At 42.4% G+C, this 23,878-nt stretch overlaps 1 protein-coding gene across 3 annotated transcripts in view; it reads right to left on the bottom strand.

The window, feature by feature from the left end:
* Nucleotides 1-23,878, bottom strand: part of rtel1 (regulator of telomere elongation helicase 1) — a 74,261-nt gene that overhangs the window by 7,811 nt on the left and 42,572 nt on the right. For 2 of the 3 annotated variants that reach the window (XM_069179319.1, XM_069179320.1), the window contains 7 exons: nt 23,238-23,353; nt 22,066-22,189; nt 19,398-19,572; nt 18,896-19,053; nt 10,695-10,790; nt 9,092-9,305; nt 6,389-6,526 (listed from right to left, as the gene is read on the bottom strand). In XM_069179319.1, coding sequence (XP_069035420.1) covers nt 6,389-6,526; nt 9,092-9,305; nt 10,695-10,790; nt 18,896-19,053; nt 19,398-19,572; nt 22,066-22,189; nt 23,238-23,353 — 1,021 coding nt within the window. The remainder of the gene's footprint in view (nt 1-6,388; nt 6,527-9,091; nt 9,306-10,694; nt 10,791-18,895; nt 19,054-19,397; nt 19,573-22,065; nt 22,190-23,237; nt 23,354-23,878) is intronic. The other variant, XM_069179321.1, reaches the window with a different exon arrangement.

The following is a 23,878-nucleotide window of genomic DNA, read 5'->3' as shown; positions in this document are numbered from 1 at the left end:
CAGTTTATAACTGACGCCGTGCAGCGCGCTCTGCTTTATGCCACAATGCCCAGAGCGCTGTTTGACACGTCGGTTAAATCATTTTTAGCTTTCACCCATGCTCTGGGCAAATCCAGACCCAGACTTGTCTTTCAGGGTTTTTTTCCAAGTATTTTCTGCATTAGTGGTGTGACGGCAGAGCCTGTCGGCACGTGATGCATTCCAATCCGCTCCACTATGGAATGTCGGCCCAGCGAGCCCGTTCGCTGAGAAACTGATCTTTAAAATGAATCGTCAAAAAACAAAAGGAGAAGGCTGGAGCCCAAGGGAGAGCAGATTTATGGGTTTATCCTGGCTGCGCTTGCAGGGGTGAAGAGTTGTGAGGTGTACTGGAGGAGGGCTGCTAAGTTAGCCATGTTTCACGTGCTCTTAACAACATATAAACACATTAGTCATGTTTAAAAGCATATGAAAGTGACATTTTACCCTGGTTCTCAGCCTTATGCAAGGGAAGCTGAGTACATAACATTGCAAGCTTCATTCATACATATCAAAAGTCATGTCTCATTCCTGATTATTGGGGAGGATATGACCGTACTGGATGTCCTTCCATTTATCATGACAATAAACAGGTGGACATGAGATAAACTCACCAATCTAGCCTTAATTAATTAAATTTTCAGTCCGTACAGTGAAGCAGAAGCCTGCAGTGCTCAGCAGGAAAACAGACCAGCGAGAGCAATGGGCTATGGACAGGATCGATATGAAGCCATATTTTTTTTCCTGTGGCATTATTTGAATAATTGAATTGGAAGACAGGAAACAAGCAGGGCCGGCTGAACTTTCAAATCTCCCTTTGTGGTAGGGAGATTTCTCAAACAGAAACACTGACTCACAATCCTTTTCTCTTCAGAATTCAGTAAATGTTGAAGAGGTCACAACTATCCCACAATTAAATAAAAACCACCTGATGTCCTTCACACAATGATTAAAAACAATAGGATCCAGTTGAAGAAAAGGAGTACAACGACTTACAATCACTGGTAAAAAAGGATATTAAAAAGGCTGAAAAAGATGGAAAGTTGGATAGGAATACTGCAATGGGAGCTAAAATAAGTTTTCAGTACTACAACAGTAAAAGGACCATTGAGGATGAAGTGAAATATGTCTAGGATGATAATGCCAAACTTCTAGACAATGAAGGGAAATAGCTGATGTATTCAATTTGTTTTGCTTTATTACACTGAGGAACAATATGTTCCAGTCAGCGGAAGGGCTAAGTTCTGTCCTGGACAGCATCAGCACAGAAAAGGCAGAAGTGTTTTGGGTAACAAGTACGTAAGCCGAATAAATCCCTCATGTCTCGATGGTATTTTACCAACTGTACAAGTGGAATCAGGAGCTGTTATACATAAGCTATTGACGCAAGTCTTCCAACAGTTACGCAGAAAGATGAAACTCAGAAAGCGGTGAAGTATGGACTGGAGGATCAGTAGTCTAGTTCTTAAGAAGTGTGACAAAGCTGACTCTTGCATGTAAGGTTATTCATGTACTATTCTTAACGTTGAACAAATTGGAGACAATTTATAAGGAAAAACGGTCCTAGGGAATCATCAACATAGATGTAGAAAAGTGATGGAGCCTGCTAACAGCTTTTACATGCTGAACTGTAACCATCACGCCCGCTTGATCACAGAAGCATTCCTCCCCTGTACTTACCCCCAAATGGTGAATGTTTACACTAAACTCCTGATGACAAAGGAAGGTTTCTATTTCCTTCGGTTACATCAAAGACAGGAGGGAGGAAGAGGAGGGGCGGGGGGGAAGTATATTTAAGTTCTGTAGGACCATATCAACTTTGAGATAGATAGGTACTATAACTATTATGGTGCTTATTGTGGTTCCTTGTATGCATAAAATAAAGCTTGGCTGGACAAACGAACACTTCAGGCTCCAATTTCTTGGTTTCTACAAAAGGTAGATCCTGCAAAGATCATATGCCGTATCTCAATTTTCAGAAGGCTTTGATAAAGTTCTTCTGGTATTGCTGGTAAATTAGTCAGGTTTGCAGATGATTAGCAAATGTTGTAGCAGCCAAAGAAATTCAAAAAGATTTCTGTAAAATTTGCGACTGGAAAAAAACCCGACAAATGATGTTCAATGCAGACAAGTGCAGGGTTTACATGTTGGTAGAAACCTATAATGTTAGAAGAGGCTGCTTATGAAAAACACGTTTATGTTCACACACCATTTACATCTCACAGATAATGTGGCGAAGCATTAAAAAGGCAAACAGTGTTAGGATCTATAGTCAAAAGCATAGAATTTAAATCAAGTGATATTAATATTAAAATTGTAGATCACTCTTGTAAGATCTCTTTTATAATACTGTGTAAAATGCAGCACTTTACTGAAAAGATATTGCTGCTCTGGAACCAGTCCAGGCAGAGTTGAGCAACCAGATTCATTCCAGTGCTAAAGATTAAGGGCTTAAGTTCGACACCGACCGAGGTAGTGAACCTTTACAAGCATTCAAAATCCTCAAGGGCACTGAAAGTCAGCCGAGCAGATTTCTGCAGAACGAGCAGTGAAACACCAGAGTGCACGTGCGGAACGTATGTGGAAGTGCATCTAAAAGCAAGACCAGGAGACAGTTCTTTACCCAAAGGGTGGTAGGAGTCCGGAACAGGCCTGTTAGAGACTATTGAATGGGCCAGTCGAGCCCACTGTTCTTTTACTGCACAGTCTTATTTGTCCCCCCTTACAAGACCTTAAGGCACCAGACCAGGAGCCTCTAAATCAACTCTTGCAGTGAGATCCATCCAGCGGGTTTCACAGGTCAAACCCAGAAATCACCAGTTTCTAATGATGACAGACAATTCATCACTTAGGAGTGCCTCTTGTTTAACTCTGTAATCATGACAACGTTTCAGAACACTTCCGCCTTGAGGCCTCCCCAGTGTTTCCCGCCTCTGCACCCACAGAGCAGATGACTTGCTGAATGAATCAAAACCTCACATTTGCTCCAAATCTGTATCAAGCAGTGATTTAGGATGATGTATATAAACAGTCTGGGCTGCGGCTTTATTGTCAAGCCGTGTAACCGACAAAAGGGAAACCTGAACCACCTGTTTGCTCTTGGATTCAGCTTTGTGTATGGTGTTTAAAATTATAAGCCAAAGATTCAGACACTGAACTACAGATGTTTGCACCATGACTATATGATAAGTCTGCTAAAACATTAATTTTTTTTTAGCAGAAGATTATCCCCCCTGCCAGCCCCTGCCTAGTGTCATAATCTCCGATCTCCTCTCCCTGGGTGTAACATTTTCTACAGAGAGTAATGAAAATCATGGAGTTATCATTTCAAGACGCATACCAGCATTGAAAGGTATCAACGGGCATGTAGCTGCTTGGAAACCTTCGTTTCATTCTTTTTTGGGTTTTGTTTTCTCTCCTCAGTTTCCTAGCAACTATGCAGCCTTAGAGACAATTACGTTCATATTGTCATCCAGACATCTCTGTTTGAAAGTCTGTCTTTTCTTGATTCTCCACTGCTACTACCAGATTACAGTTACCTGTGATTTAAAAAAGGTCCCTTCATTCGCTAAAACCTTAATTAGTTTGTCATGTGCGAGTTCCTTCCCAGAAGAAGCAGTGTTTACCACATATTTAAAATGTCTAATGCTTTATGAGATAACATTGTATTTTTACACAAAAGCTATATATTATATTTTGCATAATATAACTACTAATTAATTCCCATACTGTGCATAGTGTGTCTATTTTGATGTATAATAAACTTATAACTTAATTTATGAATGTATGCTTTTCGAGATGAAAGTATATAGATGTTGGATGCTGTTGAAATATTTTTGGCATCGACTGGATTAATTGACCATTCATAACTGACCTTGACTTGGGAGTTGACTGGTTACAGAGGATGAGATGATGTAAAATATTTGATCATCAAGTCTAGTGTAAATGGAAAAAAAAAACACCGAAGGGGAACCAATATCCCCCACGAAACAAGACAACAGTACCATGGCACCACCAGTATTCCAGGAAAACGCTTTAACTTCAAACGGACTTGCCAGCAGTGAAGCCCAGTCCTCCTTCTGATGAACTGACCTCCCTGATGGATGCCAGCGAGTGTGGCACAGCTACGCAGAACAGAGGATACGCGCGGTGGACAACACAGACGAATGGATGGGGAGGCCACCAACAGTGTGATGATCCGGGCACCCGCTACAGAACCCCCAACTGGCGTGCGTGACGACCTGGGACCTCACACGCCACCCCCTCCTGCGGGCCCATCAGCAAGTGACAACGTCCCAGCAGGACAGCCAACACCTCCCCCCAGCAGCTCATAAGTCTATGGCTCTCTCGTGGGATGCGAACACAGAAGAGCGTGACAATATGCATACTGGGAGGCTGCCCGGCCCTCTTTTCAGAATGTTAGAGTTCTGCCATGGATGCCCTACTCACTAGACCCGACTCCCAGTGAACATCTGTGGGATGGGCCAGGAAGGTGTGTCATAAAATCACCGGACGTTGCCTCAAACACATGAATTGTTGAATGTTGAGTGTTGAATTCGTATGGAAGGTGTTGCAGGCACGAGTAATGTTTTTCCTTTGATGACCGTTATACACAGCTCACAAAGCCCTATTGCTAGCTGATGCCAAGCCCCAGCTCGGTGATGAGAACCTCGTGAAACTGATTCACAATTCTTCAAATCTTAAGTTACACCATCAGCGAAGAAGTTGCACAAACGACGAGTAATCATCAGCGCTAATCCAATATTCTTAATGACCTGTGGGCAAGACTGCTGTTTACGTTTTGGGACGTTTCTATGCTTAGGTGTCGTTAGGACAATGTTTGGTTGGAACGGTGTTTGAATGCATGCAGTGTGTCATTTTTCAAAGCTTAACAAGTTTTGTGGTCATGACGTCATCTTGCTGGAACTCTACCCAGACGCAACCACTTCAATGGGGCCTCAACACTTGTGGGAATGTGGGAAGTAGGTGTGACGACTGAAAACATACAGGGGGTGTCCTATTAATTTTCCTAGGCCGGGAGCGGTTTGTGTGTTGTGTCTGTCAAGAACCATGTTTATTCACTTCTGGATTGCTGGTTGATTGGCTGAAAATATATAAAATAAGACTCCCTCAAAACAGGAGGCACAGTGGCACAGTGGTTAGCCTTGCAGCACCGGGGCCCTGGGGTGCTGTCCGAGTGGAGTTTGTACATTCTTGCTGTGTTTGCTTGGGTTTCTTCCAAGTGCTCTGGTTTCCTTCCACACTCCAAAGACTAACTGGCCTCTGGGAAACGTGGCCCTGGTGCGAGTGTGTGTGAGACTGTTTGCCCTGCGATGGACTGGAATCCCGCACAAGGTGTATCCTGTCTGGCCTCAGCTGCTTGCTGAAACAGGCCCCGGCTCTCTTGTGACCATGAACTGGATGATGCAATTAGAAAACAGCTGGAGAGCTATTTTCAACCCTTTTACCTAGTGTTGTAATTGGAGATTAAGGATTTTATTGTAGCAAATTGAAAGTCTAGTGCCCGATCATATCCTGCATATTAAATCCACATCAGGAAAGGTTTTTTCCAAAATCTCTTCTCCTCAGTATAAATTATCCTACATTTAATACATACAAATGACCAAGTTTATTAAATATTATTATACAGATTACTACACGCGACACGCTATAGACACATTCTTGAAAAGCGCACTATATAGTGAATCAATGGCTCTCAAACCAATTTCCTCCAGAAGCATTAATGGAAATGGGGGGGTGGATTCTGGGACTCACCAGTACAGTTCCTACACTCTCATAAGTAGTACTGAGTTACATTTGTTCAAAATGAAAATGCACACAATTAAAGACGGTCATTAATGAAGGTGTCTGTGGTTGCTTCATGCTAAATAAAGGAGGACTGGGCTCCACTGCTGGCAAGTCCATTTAAAGCGAAGGCGTTTCCCCCAGAACACCGATGGTGCCAGGGTGCTGTTCTCTTGTTACGTGGGGGATATTGGTTCCTTTCAGTGTTTTTCTTCATGTACACTGGACCTGATAATCAACATTTTACGTCCTCTCATCCTCTGAAACCAGTCAACTGTCTCTACTTCTGTGTATTCGCATAGATGACTATAGCGTGGTAAGACACAGAGGATTGCAATGAAAGTAAAAGGCTCGGTTAACAATGTGACAATACCATGTTCAGAAGCAACTCTGCACCAAATGCTGCCTTATAACTTATGACTCTGGAGTTTCAGTACGAGTTTAAATTCTAAAGCACTGGGCAGTGGAAACCAATCTTGGTATAAGTATGAAGGTATTACAAGGCCTTGCTGTATTTTGAGAAACACCGTAGGAGGCAAGCCGAAAACAGAAAAGTGTAACCCACCTGTCTGCAGCAACAACTTCTCCTTTTCTTCCTTCGAGAGAGTGTGCTCGGGTTTGAAGCCACATCCCTTGCCCGTCAGCTCCTGGCAGGCCTCGTCAAACCCCCTTTTATGGTGGGGCCGAACAAACTGATAGAAATCTGGACGGACGAACAAGGCAAAGAGAAAAAGCCAAGCTGAACCTTGCAGGACTGAGGAGTTCTAAAGGAATCAAGGCCCTTGAATCCGACCCCGAAGTCAAACCTTCCACCAGCCGGACAAATGCAAATTCCAAACCCCGTACCCACTGGCAAGTCTCCAGTGGGAACAGAGGAAGGATGGCACAGATAAACAAAGTTGCCATTAAATCGATGTTGAGCAATTTATGGATTAACCAGTGGTTTTAGTCCTGCCAACAGTCTGTTTGTATTAACAACTTTTATGTGTTCTCAAAAAGTAACTAATACGCAGATACTACTAGTTAGATATTTACTAGCCATGTTATTAGGAGCCTCCTAGTGAACAATACATTGTGCTTCAACACGTCAACTGAACAGCTTGAGCAAGGCGTAAAGGTCTTCACTATCTCATTTCCTACCATTCACATTTTCCAGCCCATTCACCACCATTTGCATGCAAAGTGGTGATGGGGAGTAAAGGAATTTGGCATCAAACTGCGCATTCCAGCCAGGCAAGGTGATAAAAGATCGGCTCTTGCTCTTCGAGACAATTAAACACCGAATGTGAGTTAGGAAATTAAGGTCATCATGTTTTCCGGGGGGGGGGGTTAGGAAGAGTCTAAAATGTAAACAGATCCCTGAGCATGCCATAGGAAGAGCAATGACATAGTTTTCTGTCTGGAGACTAGTCACAGATTGCCAGACTAAATATTTCTAAACATACTAAACTGCATCACATTAGAGAACGTAAAAGAAACAAAAACTAACTTGTATCTCTATATCGCAAAGCTGCATAGCTTTGGAGACACCTGAACACCACTTCCCTTCTTTGTATATGTACTTCTGTGTTGCGTGAGCAGAGATCCAAGTGCTTGCGTACTTGGCGAATGACTGTTATTTAAAGTACTAGGGATAAATACACTTTAGAAAATGTACTTCACTATTCTGAACTGTTACGTTCAAAGCATCTTTTATTTGAGAGAAAGAGAACAGTCCCATTTTACTTTACCAGTAAAGATAATAAATACTCTACAGAAACTAATCTAATCTGGAGGAACCAAAGCATGAACTTTTCGCTGTGGCAGCCCTTTCAAAGGATCAGACATTTCTTGTTTATAATAATGATTTAGACTATTTACAGTATTGTAAGGAGGATTTAAGTATTGTGAGGAGGATAAAATAAGGGTTTATTTATATTTCAGGCATGAGCAGGAAGAGGAATTTGCAAACAAGAGTGTATATTACACAAAAAAGAGCATTATACAATTATACATTGAATAAATTCCCTTAATAGTTTTGTATTCTATAAAGGGGATTTTGCTTTTTCCTCAAGCAGCCTACTGATTTCAAAAACTGTGATTTTTGCTTTCCTCTGTCACAAAGTCAAACATTCTAATCTTTCCTTTTACGATAAGTCATTCCTTACCAGCAGTGGTTTTGGTTTTCCCTGTTCTTCAAATGTCCCCCAGGGTTATTTAAAGAAACTCAATTTTACTTCCTCAAAAACAACAGAAAATTGGCAACCGATCAAACGAAAAAGAACACACTTCATAAAACTCAGGCTTCGTAAAAATATTCTTAACGCCATTTATTCAAATACGGCTTTAAGGTGATATCATTTAAACAAATTGATTTTATAGAAATATATTAACACTAATGTCCATCTTTTTCCCTGCTGAAACATTTGAGCACATTTGAAAATGTGTCCTTGTTGCTGGGTGAGCAACATGATAAAACAGTGATCTAGAACGGACATTTACATAAAACAAGTTCATAAATAAAATGAATTATCTAATCTAACATGGTAGGGAACAACATATTCGCTCATTGGTCTCCAATATCTGGAAGCCGCTTATTCCCGGAAGAGTCACGGGACCCTGGCGCCTGTGCCATAGGCATAGACTGCAATGCAGAACAACAGGCTGGACAGAAGGCCAGTCCAGGCGGGTTCTAGACCCACATGAGGATACAGGAACAGGGCAGGGGTGCAGGTTAACCTTGCCAGCACATAGAACAGGTGGGAGGAAATTGGTTCACTCAGAGAAAATCCAGGCAACAGCTGAGGGAGGGGACATGCAAACATGCAGGTGGATGCTGCACATTGGTGGTGGTGGAGGGGAGTCCCCATGACCTGTAAAGCGCTTTGAGTGGAGTGACCAGAAAAGCGCGATATAAGTGTAAGCAATTATTAATTACGAATTATTATTATTAAACTCCAGACAGAAGCACCCAAATCTAAAAAATGAACTGAGTACCAAAGAACCTGGAGATGCTAATCTCTCTTAAGCTGATCTTTGACAGCAATGACTCCAATTTGTGGGTTTACATTGCGATTGGCAGTTTTAATCTTGACACTCACCAGGACGACATAACTACCACTTGGCTACAACACAAGAGCATGAAACCAGTAATTAATCTATTCACATTTATGTTGTTACACTTAAGAAATTAGGGCAGAACGTTTGACTCTGGGACAGGATGCGGTGTTGGATACTGTACATTTACAACTGTCCCAAACACCAACACAAAATGGAGTCAGCCGCCCACCTCTGAGTAAGTGATGCTTGTTGGAATCCCCCGCGAAGAGCTCGGCGAGCTCGGCCAGCACGGCGCCCAGGTCGTCGGCTCTCTTGTACTGCTGCATGGCCTTGGTGAAGCGCTCGTAGCTCGCCTGGCTCAGGGCCTGCCGCACGCCGGCCATGAAGGCCTTGGCCTTGTCCGCCTTGGTCTGCTCCGAGGCGCTCAGAGAGCCGCTTCGGTCCTGGGAAAAAAACGGAGAGCGCTTTTTTTCGGACCAGGTCGGAAAAGGAAATGGCAAGGCTCACGTTTCCAAGAGCGACACTGCAGCCGTGTGAAGTGGGCCCAACCTAAATTCTGAAAAACCCCTGACACCCGAAACAAGCATGGGTCACTGCTGGAGCCTGGGAATATCCGCTGCCCCAGCCAGTCAGGCTGTGCACGCCAGCTCATCTGGTAAACATCTCTGTCCACAGCCTGAACCAGGGCGTCGTTCTCCAAGCTGTGGTCCATGCTCTAACAGGCCCCGATACCTCTCAGGGCTGGACTTGTTCAAGGAGGCTTTCATCTCGCTGCACAGTCGGACCTCGGTCAGTCCTGCACGATCGACTACTAGGATGGCCTCCTCCATGGCTCAGCCTTTGAGGTCAAGGAGTTTTGCCACTACGAAGGCTGAATAGGGGCTACACCTGGCTAATGCCAACTGTCTTACATACAGTAAGATTGTGCAGACCTTTCAGATATGCTACAAAAGGCAGGTGTGGCAAAGAGCAATTCGGTTCACAAAAAAGTGTAAAGACAGCAATAGAGAAAACTGAACATTAAGCACATTCATGTAACATTAAAAATATGTACTTTATTTTAGCAAGGAAAAATCAGGCACACCTCATTTGTGAATAAAGGTTGGACTATATATGTAAAGGTGAAAAGAACGTGCTATACGCATTTTACAAAGCACAAGGTACAGATATAATTAGTTGTAGGAGCAGCTGTCCTTCAGATGAGTCATTAAACGGAGCTACAGACTATGCCATCTTACTAAAGAGTAAATGTTCGTGAGTGCAGGGGTGTGAATTTCGGGTGTCCTGGCTAAAGGTCACTGTGGGTTTACAATCTGAGCCCTGTACATTTCTCCCCTTAATTCAGCTGGGGAAGCCTCTTCTCCACCTGCCGTGCTGTGAGGAGGGGCCGCTGTTGCATAATGACTGCTATAACACACTCAAGTGGGGTCTGCCCTTCAGTCCATCTCTATGGTTCAGCTACAGAAGTGCCACTGTTACTCGAAACATACCATGAAAACAATACTGTTGAGAAATGAAGGGAGGGGACACAGTACGTAGCACCAGCTTATATCCTGGACATAAATGGTGGCCACACTGAGCTGATAGCTCTCGCTCTGATGGGTATTAAGAGTGGGGAGATCCACACATGGCCCATGGCCCCACTCATCTGTGACACAGTTTGCACGATAAGGTGGATGGAAAAAGCCCAGCCAACTATAAAGCCATGATGTAAATTACTTTCACAGGAGAAACAAAAAGTGTCAGACAGGTTACGGTAACCCTGGGGAAATGAACAGGCTCGCTTTCAGAAAAGCAAAGCAGCAAGATGGATATTCGTAGAGCACACCTACCCTGTCCTGGACGACTTTAATCCTTCTCTTCCCTCCTCGCAGCTCGTCCTCTAATCGCTTGTCATGCTGAAGGGACAACGTTGACAACCGGCTGGCCTACAGAATGAAATACGTTAGGTCAGGGCTATCCCTGTGGTGCAGACACTGATACAGGTTCAATTTCCCCAAAACAGCACCCCGTGACATCCTAACAGGTGAAAGAAAAACAGCACTTACAAGGGTGAAGCTGTGAATTCCAGTGCCAGCTCCGTAACGGATCAACGAAAACAATTAAACCCAACTAAATCCCAGGGACCGCTCAAATAGAGGATTTATTCTCCATCCCACTCCCATCATTCAAACCCAGCTGACGAAAAACGTTTGCCCAGCAGTTTTTACTCTTAACAGAACAATAAAAGAGTAACTGCAAAGTACGGCAGTACATTGAATGGATATCTCAGAAGTCCCGCTGAAGTACTGTCATTCTACGCAAAAAATGAGCTACCTTTTAAGAAGGAAAGCATGAGCCACAAGTACATCTAAAAGTGTGCATCTGTGACAGGATTTTGTTTTGTCGATTCAGAGATTCATTCTGCAGTAACTGTTACTGGGCTGCAAATACTGCATAAACATACTGTAAACATGAGCAGTTACAGCACATCTCAGCCCACATTACCTGGGAAATGCATAATGAGGGGATGTGGGAAAAAAAGTAATGTGAGAAAGGACTTGATAAAAAAAGAACCCTTTTCCTGAAGCTGCCAATTTGTTTGTTTTTACACATGCTGTTTAACATTTGACTGGGTCTGATGATTTTCATCTGCATACACGACTCATTAACTCAGGTGTGTGCATGTGTGGTGACCTTTAGGAATAGTATGTGTGCTGCAGAGTGTACTGTAACCTGTGAAACACTGGACGACCTGCTACATACAAAAAATAAACACTAACACTTAGTACTAGGACACCAATAAAACCAAACGCAAAGCTGATCTGAAATTACACCTTTTTCATACAAGATAACCCAAGCCTAATGCGATTTGTTAGTCACACTTGCAAGTCACACTTTGACAGGACCAGGAAAAGTTCCACAGATGCTAAAGGCTGCTTCTTCCTTTATCTTCAATTGCACTTTCTGAATTGTTTAAGCACAGCATCAGAAAACCTCAGGGCTCACAGGGAGAAAGCAGAATCAGACTGTATTCTGGGCAAATCGTATTCAGTACTTTCTGGGAGATCAGTAAAGTCAAGCAGCCTACATAAAGTATTACTGGGAACTCAGTAAGGGCTGAATGGAGTCTTATGATACTACACTCTGCACAGGTTGTGGTTGTGTGTGACAAACCTTTGTTAGAGACAGGTATAAACACTACAAAATGTCTAGGCTAGACTGGTCTAGTAAATAAAAGCATGAACCAGCTTCTCAGCATCAAAATATGACTAAAATCATTTTGAAATATTTCTAAGATAATACATTGTCTTGTAGTATTTTTGAGCTGTGAATAAAGGCTTAATCTTTTATCAAAGATTATATTTTTCTTTAGATTTTAAACTAAAAAAAAAACCATTGAAATCCTTTGTCAACAGATTGACAGATCCAACATACTGCTTTGGCACAGAACCTACTACCAAAAATATAACGCTAAACTAAATTTTATTCAGTAGAACAGTCAAGTCCTAAATAATGAGATGAAGATTTATAATTCTAGTATAGCAAACACTCAATTTAACAGTCTTTGGATTTAACAGACAAAGTCTGCTATAGGTGAATCTATAGGTGAACCTTGTATGTAAAAAGTGAGACTTGCAACCACAATAACATTTTAATACACAACTAAGTAAAAATAAATACTACAGGTTTAAAATTCAGGAAAATCAAAGGTGCCCTATATGGGTACTTCAATTGCTTTTGAAGGGTGTTTTATATACTTTAGTGACTTCTACACAGTATATTTACAACACACAAAACAAATTTCATCAACTGTTAAAAAAAATCAAAGGATCCAGAAACCACACACACACAAGGCTGATGCAAAGCAAAGAGTGGGGAAAAGATTGAAAATGCTTGATGGAGGAAAACTGCAAATTATGAACTCTGAGATGGTCCGAGATGTTTGGGGTCTCTAAATGTTCTTCAAGAATGCCTCTAGGATGAGTCTGAGGTGTACTTAATTTACTGTACTTAGTTAATACTTAGTGTACTTAATACTGGTCACCAAAGCGACAAAATAGTGCCTTTTTGACAGATATCATCTAAGCCACATAAAAACTTTCCCAGAAACCAACCCATTTTTCAAAGCAGTCTATTAAAATATCACAATGTACAGCATTAATTGTGAATCTTCACTTAAAAGCAGGTCCTCTGATCCTCTAATAAGCATGGCATCTAGTGTAATGTGGTCTAAATCCTGACTGAGAGTTTTCAAGAATAGCATTCCAGGTGGTTCAGTGTCTTAACACAACTTTTTTGCCCACCAACAAAAGCGTTTTTGAAAATTTGAAATTAATCTAAAATGACCTACAAGTGAACTGCTGAGGTAAACATAGTTTTACAAGAGACCTTAAAAAAGCAGTTTTACAAGTTGGGAACTACTGCCGTTTCCAGAGAACTGATTATAATAACAATAATATGCTTGATATAGAATATCGTTTAAAATGTAGTAATTCCAAGATCTATAAAATTACTAATACATTTGATTTGCATAATTATCATACTGACTTCATGGGAAGGAAAATGACTCAAAAGACACTTTACATTGCTTCAGGGGAATAATGAACTTGCAGTAGGACCACCGGTGGAAGCGTGCTTCCTCATCTGAATCTAAAACAATTATTCATTCACTTCACAGGCGAGAAGCTGCCAATATTGCCAGTACGTGAAGCATATGAGTCAGCAAGTCGATCTACGGCAAAGGGCTTACTATCATTTTTATCAAAATAAAACAAGTGAAATGTTACCTCTCCGGAATTATACCTCCAAACCTTGACAGAATATGCAAATTCATCTGAACAGAAAAATCATATTTAACTTGAAGTGTTATTCATGAGCTATAATCCATGTGCTACAAATGAGCTATCCATGTCAGTTTGAAGCACTCACCGGAGATGAGTGTTGCATATCTAGGGTGTTGTGCATCTAGGGAGTCATCTTGATTGCTACAACTTCAAAAGCTGTTGTGTAAAGATGAGTGTAATGATTAATTTTATGACTCCCTCTCAGTTTTATACATTATATGTTAAGCTCACAGCATGGCCATCACAATACGTCACACTATTGTTTCAACTGTTAAAATGACCAGGACTAGAATTATTCCACACATATTGTGATTCATGCATTTTCTCATTGAATGCAGGAGTACACATAAAGCAATTTGTTTAATCTTTTCACATGCAGATAATTTCAAAGAGGACCAAACTTAGTTCATTGAGTGTTCACATAAAGAAGTATTTCAGTTGACGAAGACCAAGTTCTTTACACCGGTCCAGTCCAGTTTTTATGTCGACCGATTCTTGCCTCTCTTTGCTCTGTTGAAATGGACCCCATTAAACTCCAAGACAACAAACACCACATCCTCAAATGTTGCTGAAGATGGCTGCCAGAGAATGACTTTTACAATGCTGTATATTTATAGGATTGCTATTATGTGCGTTATCATAAGTATGTAAAAGCTAACCTGATAATAACTAACAGCGATATGACTTATCACAGAACATTGAGCCTTGTAATGAGAACAAAGTTAATGTAATACAGGGCTGAACTGGAGCTTTAATAGAGAAAACACAAACCCAAGCAAGTGTGGCTCCAAGTCCATTTTCCAGCTCAGCTGTACTGTAATGTGATCCAACATCTTCAGAAAAGGCTGACTTACAAGCACACAATCCTGTCCTCACATTTGCCAAGCAGTGTGATGGCTAGAGATGCCTTACTTTACATTTAATGTTTGTTTGCTATTTTTCTCACTTGTTAAAATGCAAAATAATGTTTGAAGAAAGAAATGTTACAACTACACAACCCAACCGCAGGTCATTCAATTCACTTTGGATGTACTAACATAATTACTTTTTCGACTTATTTAAGCTCAATATCCAGAATAAGTTAATTTAGAATTTTAAACCTATTGACTCGAAACCTAGTTTTATTTCAAAGCTATGAATTATCAGTATGTTTTAAAAAGATCGAAATATTTTTTTCATTGTTATCCTACATACCTAAAAACAAAAAGCGTTTAACTAGATTTGACACTCTGAACAAACGTAGCACTGTACTCCTCACTCTATCCCAGCAATGCAAATGAACTACCCTGACTTTCACTTTTCCCATTAAAAATTAACTGCCGAGTGTCCTGTTTAATAAAGGATCTGGGACAGATTCCATAAAAATAAGGAGATCTAATCTCCTATTACTGAAAAATCAGTATTTACAACAGATTAAACCATTGTTACCATCCTGAACAGAAAACATTTCAGATGTAAAGAAGTAATATGAATTAATTCTGAATTAATTAATTAATTCCAGGTGGAAGCTGCACACTGGTGGTGATGGAGGGGAGTCCCCAATTACCTGTAAAGCGCTTTGAGCGGAGTGTCCAGAAAAGCGCTAAAAGTGTAAGCAATTATTATTAATTATTAATTTTAAACATTATGAGAAAGGGCATCTTCTGGAAGGGTCTACCTATGAGACAGCAGGAAAAAAAACTAATGTTTGCCAGTATAAGAAAGCCACGACATTAATACTGTCATACTGTAAATGATTAAAATCTGTTACTGTATGTGTTATCGGTCAAGTGTTATTCAACAGTATTTTTAAGGTCTACGTCAACTTCATGAGAAGACACCTCACAGCTTGAAATCACTAGACATCACTTCCCAGCCATGATTCACTGAGTGATTCGAATGGACACCATGGATAACTTTACTGCCAGGTTTCAAAGCTGCAAAGAAAATTATGCTTGAACTCTGGATTGTACCTGTTGTGGTCACATTACGTTTCTGGCCAGTTACGAGAAGGGACAAAGTTAATCATGAGTAATCAGCTGCCACACTGAGTGGTGTGAAGCTGTGCACATTAGAGACTAGCCTAATAATAGTTAATATTTAACTGTACATTTAATTACTATGTTTGTGTTTACGCTTCATATATATATATATTTCCTAGTGGGTTCTGTTTTCAAGTTTTCTCTCTTTTTAAAAAAAGTAATGAACTGTTAATCACAAGAAAATGACAGTTCTCGATCACATCAGCATTTCCCAGAACTCTAGACATGCACGCTGGCAGGATTTAAAGGGGAACTGCAATCCCAATCTCCCAGACTGGTTACTAAATCTCTGTAACAAAATAAATGAATTGACGTTCAAGAAAAAAAAATGTACACATTTCTCATTAAGCACCAACTTGTGAACGTTGTGAAAGCACTGTAAATTGCCATGTTGTCGCAAACTCGCATTTGAATTCCCGCGAACTGTGACGTGATTCGGCCCTTCCCGCTCACTAGTCTCGGTGACGACTACTGTAATGTGATGTATGAGTGAATAAATACGGGTTGTGCAACAGACGTTTCACTGCTGAAATGTTCCAACGTGATCTGCATGCAGAGTTAACAAGAAAGTAGCATTTGTCTGCAAAACTGTCTTGAAGTCGAGAGCAATTGGATTATTGGATTAAAAAAAAGTTGTGTTCACAAGCCTGCTTGCTTACACTGCCATAAGGTTGCACACGTCACCAGATGTTTTGGTGCCTCGTCCTGAACCGCAGAACATGTTTCTGCACATACCTGGAAATTTAGTTTATTTTGTAATGTAAATTGGAGGTTTCACTAGTCACTTTTGTTGTGGTTTGAAGTGCACTCATCAATGCCGATTCTTTCTAACCCCGAAATATAAAAATAGCACTGCTGGTCCGTTTTAACCTAAAGCAGCACTGTTGACTTTCTACCTGGACATCTGATACCAGACTGACTCATTTAAAAAGCTGTGGTAGTAGCAGGCGTCAAGCAAGTGAAATAGGTCCTGCTTGTCAGCTGTAATGTCTCACTTCTTGGTCTCCTGTGTTTAGATCTTGTCCACTCTTTGCCTTCCAGAAGCTTCCAGGGAAACCCGTACGCCTGTGTGCGCTGAAAGCTGAAAGAGCGAGTCTGAAGCTGCGCTCAAGTAGCTGCAGGAGAGGTCTGATTGGTCTTCACGCGTCCCAAGATAATGGAAGATTAGAACTCCTACACCAGTGGCAGTGAAAGGGCTGAAAGGATGGCGAAAACAAATGAATTCTAAACAGAACCAAAGTGTTATCTGTTTTTGGCCTGTTGCAAAATGTGCGCATTCTTCTTAATCGAGACAGCAAGTAAAACAAATCCTGTGCAGCTAAGTTACCCTTTTCTACTTTTTACACTAAGCTTGTGTTATAATGGCTGACCCACGAACCACAAATGAGTCGGCATACCACCTTCACACCTGTGCGTTTGAGTGTGGTCTGTTGCTGTGTTGCTCTGGGCTCCTAGATCTACCAGAAACCTCCTTTCTGAGAAGCCGGCGCAGCTCAGTTGCTCATCCCTCAAAGCTCTGAAGGAGCCAACACTCTGCCGATGATCTCGGCTATCCTCAGGCAATCTCTGGAAGGCCGGAACAGGTAAATTCCTCCCCACCACTCCATGTCTCTTTATTACATGAAACACAAACTTGTCCATTTTCTACTCTGACACACCCCGGTGTGCTTAACGGGGCATAAACCGTTACACCCAGTCTTCCTACTATACTCTAATCAGTACTCATCATCTTCCCTGATGAGACACTGAAGCCTTCTAAACTAAACGTGGGAATATTCTTCCCAAATGACTGAACTGTAAATCACTCTAGATCTTTCTTTCAATAATCAAATCAAGGCTGCAAGCCTGAGAGCTGGCGGTAAATCACAGGGGCCAAAAGACGACTCCTGTGCTATCCAGATTCTCTCTACATGTATTCAGAACTGCACAGGAGCCTAGATGCAGACCTCTAGTTGTTATCCTCCTTGCTACTGACATAGACCATTTTTTTAAACTACAGGCTACCTATTATCCACAGAGCCTATCAGTTACGATCTTTTCCTCTCACTGACAGTTAGAACGCGTCGAATTTTCACTCCAAAAAGTGGCTTTAAACAAAGCCCCAACCTCCACACCATCACCACAGCCAGGTATGGTAAATAATAAAACACTTCCTGTTTCTAGGTTTCCTCAGGGGGGACACAGCAGTCAACAGGGGCTGCTGGCACGGTTCCCTATTTCAATATTTTGCATAAACACTACTATTTTCATATTTCATATTATATATTTTGTATATAATTTTTCTATAATATATATATATAAATATATAGTATATTTTGAGATAATGAAGAAAACAATACGCACACAATGCTCAGTACAGCTATATGGACCTAGAACAGATAGGCGTGCTTGGAATGACCATACCTGATCTGAGAAAGAGCATGGTATTGGTTTTCACTTTGTCAGAAAAGCAAGACAATTTTCCCGACAGTTCATTTGAAATATAAAATCTTCAAACTCACCTGCTGAGTCACTCTGATCAGAATTCGTTAAACTTAAATTTATTGTGCTGTTCTCAGGGAAGCAGTTACTTTTAAAAAGCTGAAAGACGACTACAAAACAGAAGGAAGTGTTTGCATTATTTTTCCTGTAACGTCCACTGTAACATCTTACTCAGTGTTGTTTTATTACCTGAGTGCACTGTGAGGTTTTGTTTTTGCTTCTGGTTAGAGTGCAGTTTTCTATTGATATTAACTCATGCTCAGGAAAGCTCATCAGTTACTCAGCGTTAAAGCTCAGTGTTACCGGCACAACAGGCAATAGGCATTCTGGGAAAACACAGACTGGCACAGCAACAGCTTTGGAATTGAGAAGAACAAGCAGAACTAATTACAGTGGCGAAAAGGAACTCATAAAAGGGCAACAGTTCAATAGATTATTTTTAGGTTTCCTTATGTTTGCAGCTGCTTTCAACCCGTGCACAGTGGTTAAACAGGTCCAGGTGAGATTTCATCCAGCTAATGTCATGCAATTTGGCACCATGTTAGACTGGCAAAATCCATCAGCCTGCAGCCCCTGAGGACTGGATTTTCAGAAGCCTTTTCAAATGCCTTCTCCCCCCCCCCCCGATCAACACTGCGCTCAGTGACATGAAGCGTCAACAACAACAAAAAACGATTTCCAGCCTATCCTTTTAATCCCCCTCACCTTTTCCTCTCCCACCAGGTGCTCCTCTTCCTCCCCTCTCTTCCTCTCATTATGATCTAGGGCGTCTAACAGGCTCGCTGGCTTCCTGCGCCCCGACTCCATCTCGCTCTCGTACTCGATGCACAGCCTCGAAAGGCCGTCTTGTGCCGCGGGATCATCTGAGGGGGCAGAAGGACCCACGTGGCACAAACGAAAGCAGCAAGCAAGCCGAAACTCAACTGCGGCGCTGTGGCTGGAGGAGCTGGAGAACTACCGGCGCCGCGCTGACACGTGGGATTGTCCTCGTCACAATCGCCGCCAACAGCTCACAAAACCGTTACTGCGCAGACGGCAGTGAAACATCCAGATCTGCTCCTCTTGCGCTGTTTTTTTTTTCCCCTTTTTGGACAGGCAGCGCGTTTCCAGTTCTTTCTAAGCCATCCCCTTTCTTCCTGCACCGCCGCGTTTGCTGACCTGCCGTTTCCCCCTCGCGGGGAAAGGGCCGTTTCGTGGGAGTACTCACCAAGCCGTCTCTTTTTAAGACTCGGGACGTGTGCGTCTAAGGCCTTGGCTTTCTGCACCGAGAGGCCCCGGGCTGACAACGGTGAGGCAGAGGCTGCGCAGCTGCGGGACGTGTCCCTCGAAGAACACACTGCCGCGCACTTGGACAAGGACGCCTTTCCTTTGGGAGGAGGCACCTGAGAAATATGGACACAGCAGATGTTCAGGTGACGGGCGTCTCTTGTGGGATCAGTAAGATTGGTTCCCATTTTACAATTAAGGTTTCCATATCCTTTTCCGTCATCCTTGTCTGCTTTTGACCGTATCTTATCTTCCGTTCTCCTGTGTGCAGATCATCTTTGCTAACGTCTGCTCCCCCCTGTCTCTTTAGCTGAAAATCCCAGCTCCTTTCATCTTTTATTCCTAGCTGCACAAAAGTGATCACCTTCTCCTGCGCGACTTGAACGGTTTGCAAGACGAAGGCATATCGATCAAGGCAGCGAAAGACAGCAGGCAGATCACCAAAGCAGCCAAATATAAAAAAACAAAGAGCTTGAAAGGAGAAGTGACACGCGTCTTCCTCCGTACAGCTACTCCTGCAGAGTTCCTCGAGGACTTGGGGAGAACTGTGAAGGGAATCAACTCTTTACAGAGAAACGCGCAGCAAAGGGAAAACTGGGGCAGCATGAAATCCACAGACGGTCTTTGTGAATTTTTGTGGGCCACCACTTTTAGTATTACCGTTTCCTCTTTGTAGCCTTCAATGATAAAGGCACTGCTTACAGAACCACATTACAGAATAAAACGCTCCAAGAGCGCAGGAAAGTTGCTCGGGTGTCTCACCCAGAATGGGCAACCATGTTACAACCCCAGAAGCGGTCAGAACAAAGCAGGTCAGTAAGGCCGACTGTGTCCACACCGAACACAGGGGACCGTGATGAAAGCAAGCAGACCATTGTTCAGAGGCACAAATAAAAACCTTGGATTCTTACTGCCTCTCTTGCTAGAAACAAAATTGGGAAATACTTTCATTAATCCATTTTCAAGCCTCTTCTTCCCATTTGGAGTTGTGGGGGAGCCTGAGCCTATCCCAGCAAGTGATGGTCACAAAGCAGGGTACACCCTGTGGCACGTCAGTCCATAGCAGGGCAGACAGACACAGAGACACGCACACAAGCACACCTAGAGCCCATTTTCCCAGAAGCCCATTAACCCACCAGTATGTCTTTGGACTTGGGGAGGAAACACAAACTATATGGTAGAGCATACAAACTCCACACCTCAGAGAGCACCCCAGCTCTGGAACTGAATCCCTTGTCAAAGTGCTATAGCACTGTGCGGCCCATAGCAGAAATACTTACAGAATAATACAGTTTTTTACTTATTCTTTTCATTAAAAAAAAAGATTAGAATACATAATCATTAAAAAGAGTATAATTACCATTTGAGTTTACCGATACGTGTAAATGCATTTACTGTGTTGTACTGATCTGTTCAACCTGCACCAAGAGGCTTAGTTATAGCACATCTCCCTCAGTTAGCATGAAAAGTGTACCACCACCACAGTCAACTTTATAAAATGGCCTGACCATTTCACAATAGTGGTCTCAATGACTTGCAAGGCTGGAGACCTGTAATGAGATGCAGATGAATGTGGCTTAATAAACACTCGGTCGTGTAGTTGGGATTCATCTGCATTTCTCATTTTATTGAATTAATACTTATAAAGCCTGATGTATGTATTATAACAATCAATTATTTGGATCTGATAACTGTTTGCTATTTGCATCTTGACTTGAGAATGGATTTTTCAGCTTTGGTTTTCTTTTGGGAGGGGGATTTCCATGTGGCTATAAATGAATGACCTGCTTGTGTTTTAGCTTAAGATATTTACCGGGACTGAATATCTTCAAACTGCAGACATAAATGCATGTCTTCAGCAAAATGATTCCTTTTCCTCATTTTTTAAAATACATTTGATGAGGGTTGGCCATCTGTTTCTAACTTCTTTGAATTGTCAGACACTTTCTCATTTCCGTTCTCTGCCATGGCCATCCGTGATGGTCCCAAAAAAAAAGTTGGAGAAGTGAAAGCTTGTTTACTTCTCTATTTTATAAAAATAATATGCATCCAGACCGATGGCTGACCAATGCTCTGACAACTCTTCACCAAAAAAGGCAGCAGAAAAATCTAAAATGCAATAAAAAAACACCTAGTGAGGAAGTTAAAGCTCAGGCGATTTCATAGGAACTCATTTCCTAATGGAGCAGAACCCACAGCCCTGGTGTATTTGTAATCGGGGGGAGGGGGCGAGTCAAAACCGCAGGTTGTAAAGATAACACTTTCTCCTTTTAGACTTCTGACCCATAAGTGCACTCTTTACGTCGAGAATCTCTAAGGAAAGTAAAAAGATACCAGAAATCTGTAAAATAAATGAAATAAAAAAATGTCACACTGTAGGTCCAAGTATAATATTCTGTAGCCTGACATCTAACCACTTTCAAATGAGAAATGGGAGCAATGTACAAAGTAACACACACACACACACACACACACACACACACACACACACACCAGGGCAAATTCTTCCAGAACAATTAACCTGCCATCCTGTCTGGCCACGCCATCCCACCTCACCCATGTCTCTGTTACATTACGGTTTAAAACTTTCCGCCGGTTCGGTTACTCACGATCTTCTGAGCCACTCTGAAAAACTGCGCCACGTCTCGTATCACGTGTCCGAAGTTGTCGTACACTCGGACGTAGGGGCGGACCCACGAGGGTAACTGCGACCGCGCGTCGGCGGAGATAAACCTGAGGGGACAAGGCGGCAGGCGTCAACTCTTCCAGGTCGTTACCCACCCACCCTGTATCCAGACAGCTCCAGGACCACCACAAAACGTCCTCAAGTTAGTCGGGACGCCTGTCCATTGCACACTGACGGGTTACCGGGACACCGATTACTGGATCCTGCAACCCAGGACCCAGGAGCAGTGACGCAGCAGCGCTAATCCCTAGGCCTCCATGCCACCCCTTTTGCCATTATTGTATTTACTGTCAAACAAACAGGTTGGTGAGTCACTCCCAAGTGACTCACTCCAGTAAAGGGGGTTGCCCACACGGACATTGATCTCTGTGCTCGTCTGTTCGAGCCTGGGACACGTTACTAGCGGACTGTGACTGGAATTCCCCATACTTGGGCACACGATTGGCCTGACAAGAGCAGGGTGGGGGTTAGCTGACTAGGGCTCATCTCTTGGCACCACAGCCCCCCCATCAAAGACAATAAATGAGTTTATTGTCATTATACTCATATACAGGTATATGGTATAACGAAATGCTATTTAGCTAGCTCTCAGACAGCAAGAAGTATAAAAAAAACTAACAACAATACAATTGTATAAGAAAAGAAAGACGGAGACAACAGGCAATGTTCTCCCTTTTCTAAACAATGATTCTAAATTTGTCATTAAGAAAATACTTTTTCACCCCCGGCTTACAAAGCAGCATTCTAAAAGCCCAACAAAACATGAAAGCTTGTTTTCTTTGCTTTTTCAAAGGCCACCCATTATGTCAGTAGCCTGTAAATGTAGCGGCTGCCAATTTGAGAAGTCAAAACATCCTTTTCCAAAACTTAAAAAGAAGGAATCGGCAATTGGAGCACTTCAGTGCCCACTATGCTATCAGACAAATCACTGTAAAGCACTGTCACAGGTGTTAGTGAGATGGTTTTGATACCTGACTACCGTGCTGTGTGGGCTTGAAAATTGCAACGACTTCTGCAGACGCTCAGAGCCACGTCCTGTCAGGTGGGACAGGTGGGGCGACACAGCCGCGCTCTTGCTAAGGTGTTGCTGCTCACCTGTGGTCGCACAGGAAAATGGCGCCATAATCCTCCCGATGCCTGATGACTCTGCCGATGGCCTGGTTGACAGCCCGGGATGCCTGCTGCCGGTACCACTCCTGTCCCGACAGGTACTGATCCAGAAACACACGCAGGGACAGGGACAGGACATCAGGTCCTAGTTCTCTTTTTCATGCTTGATTTTTGTAATTTTAACTCCATCCATTGTAGAACCACTAATCAATTATAGGTCATTGCTCTGTGGTTACACAGCCTAGGTGTTGGCACAGGACTGCATGCCATTCAAAGCTTCCAGCAACTGAACCTGTATTGCGAGCTAAGTCAGAGGGAAAGACAAACACATACTGTAACAGACACTGCTCTTGTACAGCAATTCCGTCATGCTAAAGGTAATCGGAGTGGCTAGGTCGCAGACGTGACCCAGGCTTCACGAACCCGTGATTAAACAGCTCAGCCTGCGCTCTGAGCAAGAGCCTGGAATGGTCAAGTCACTCATTATTGGTCTCCTTATTTCGCACAAAATATCCTAAACCGAGAGGCGCCAGGAAAATGCTCTTTCATGCCGTTACAAATAATTATTATTATTATAGAGTGTTTGAAATCAGTAAGTTTCCACTGCATAAAAATGTCTTCACCAT

The sequence above is a fragment of the Lepisosteus oculatus genome, chromosome 16 (genome assembly GCF_040954835.1).
Source record: "Lepisosteus oculatus isolate fLepOcu1 chromosome 16, fLepOcu1.hap2, whole genome shotgun sequence".
NCBI classification, from domain to species: Eukaryota; Metazoa; Chordata; class Actinopteri; order Semionotiformes; family Lepisosteidae; genus Lepisosteus; species Lepisosteus oculatus.
Note: the sequence above shows the minus strand (reverse complement) of the source record. Positions and strands in the feature narration are given on the sequence as shown.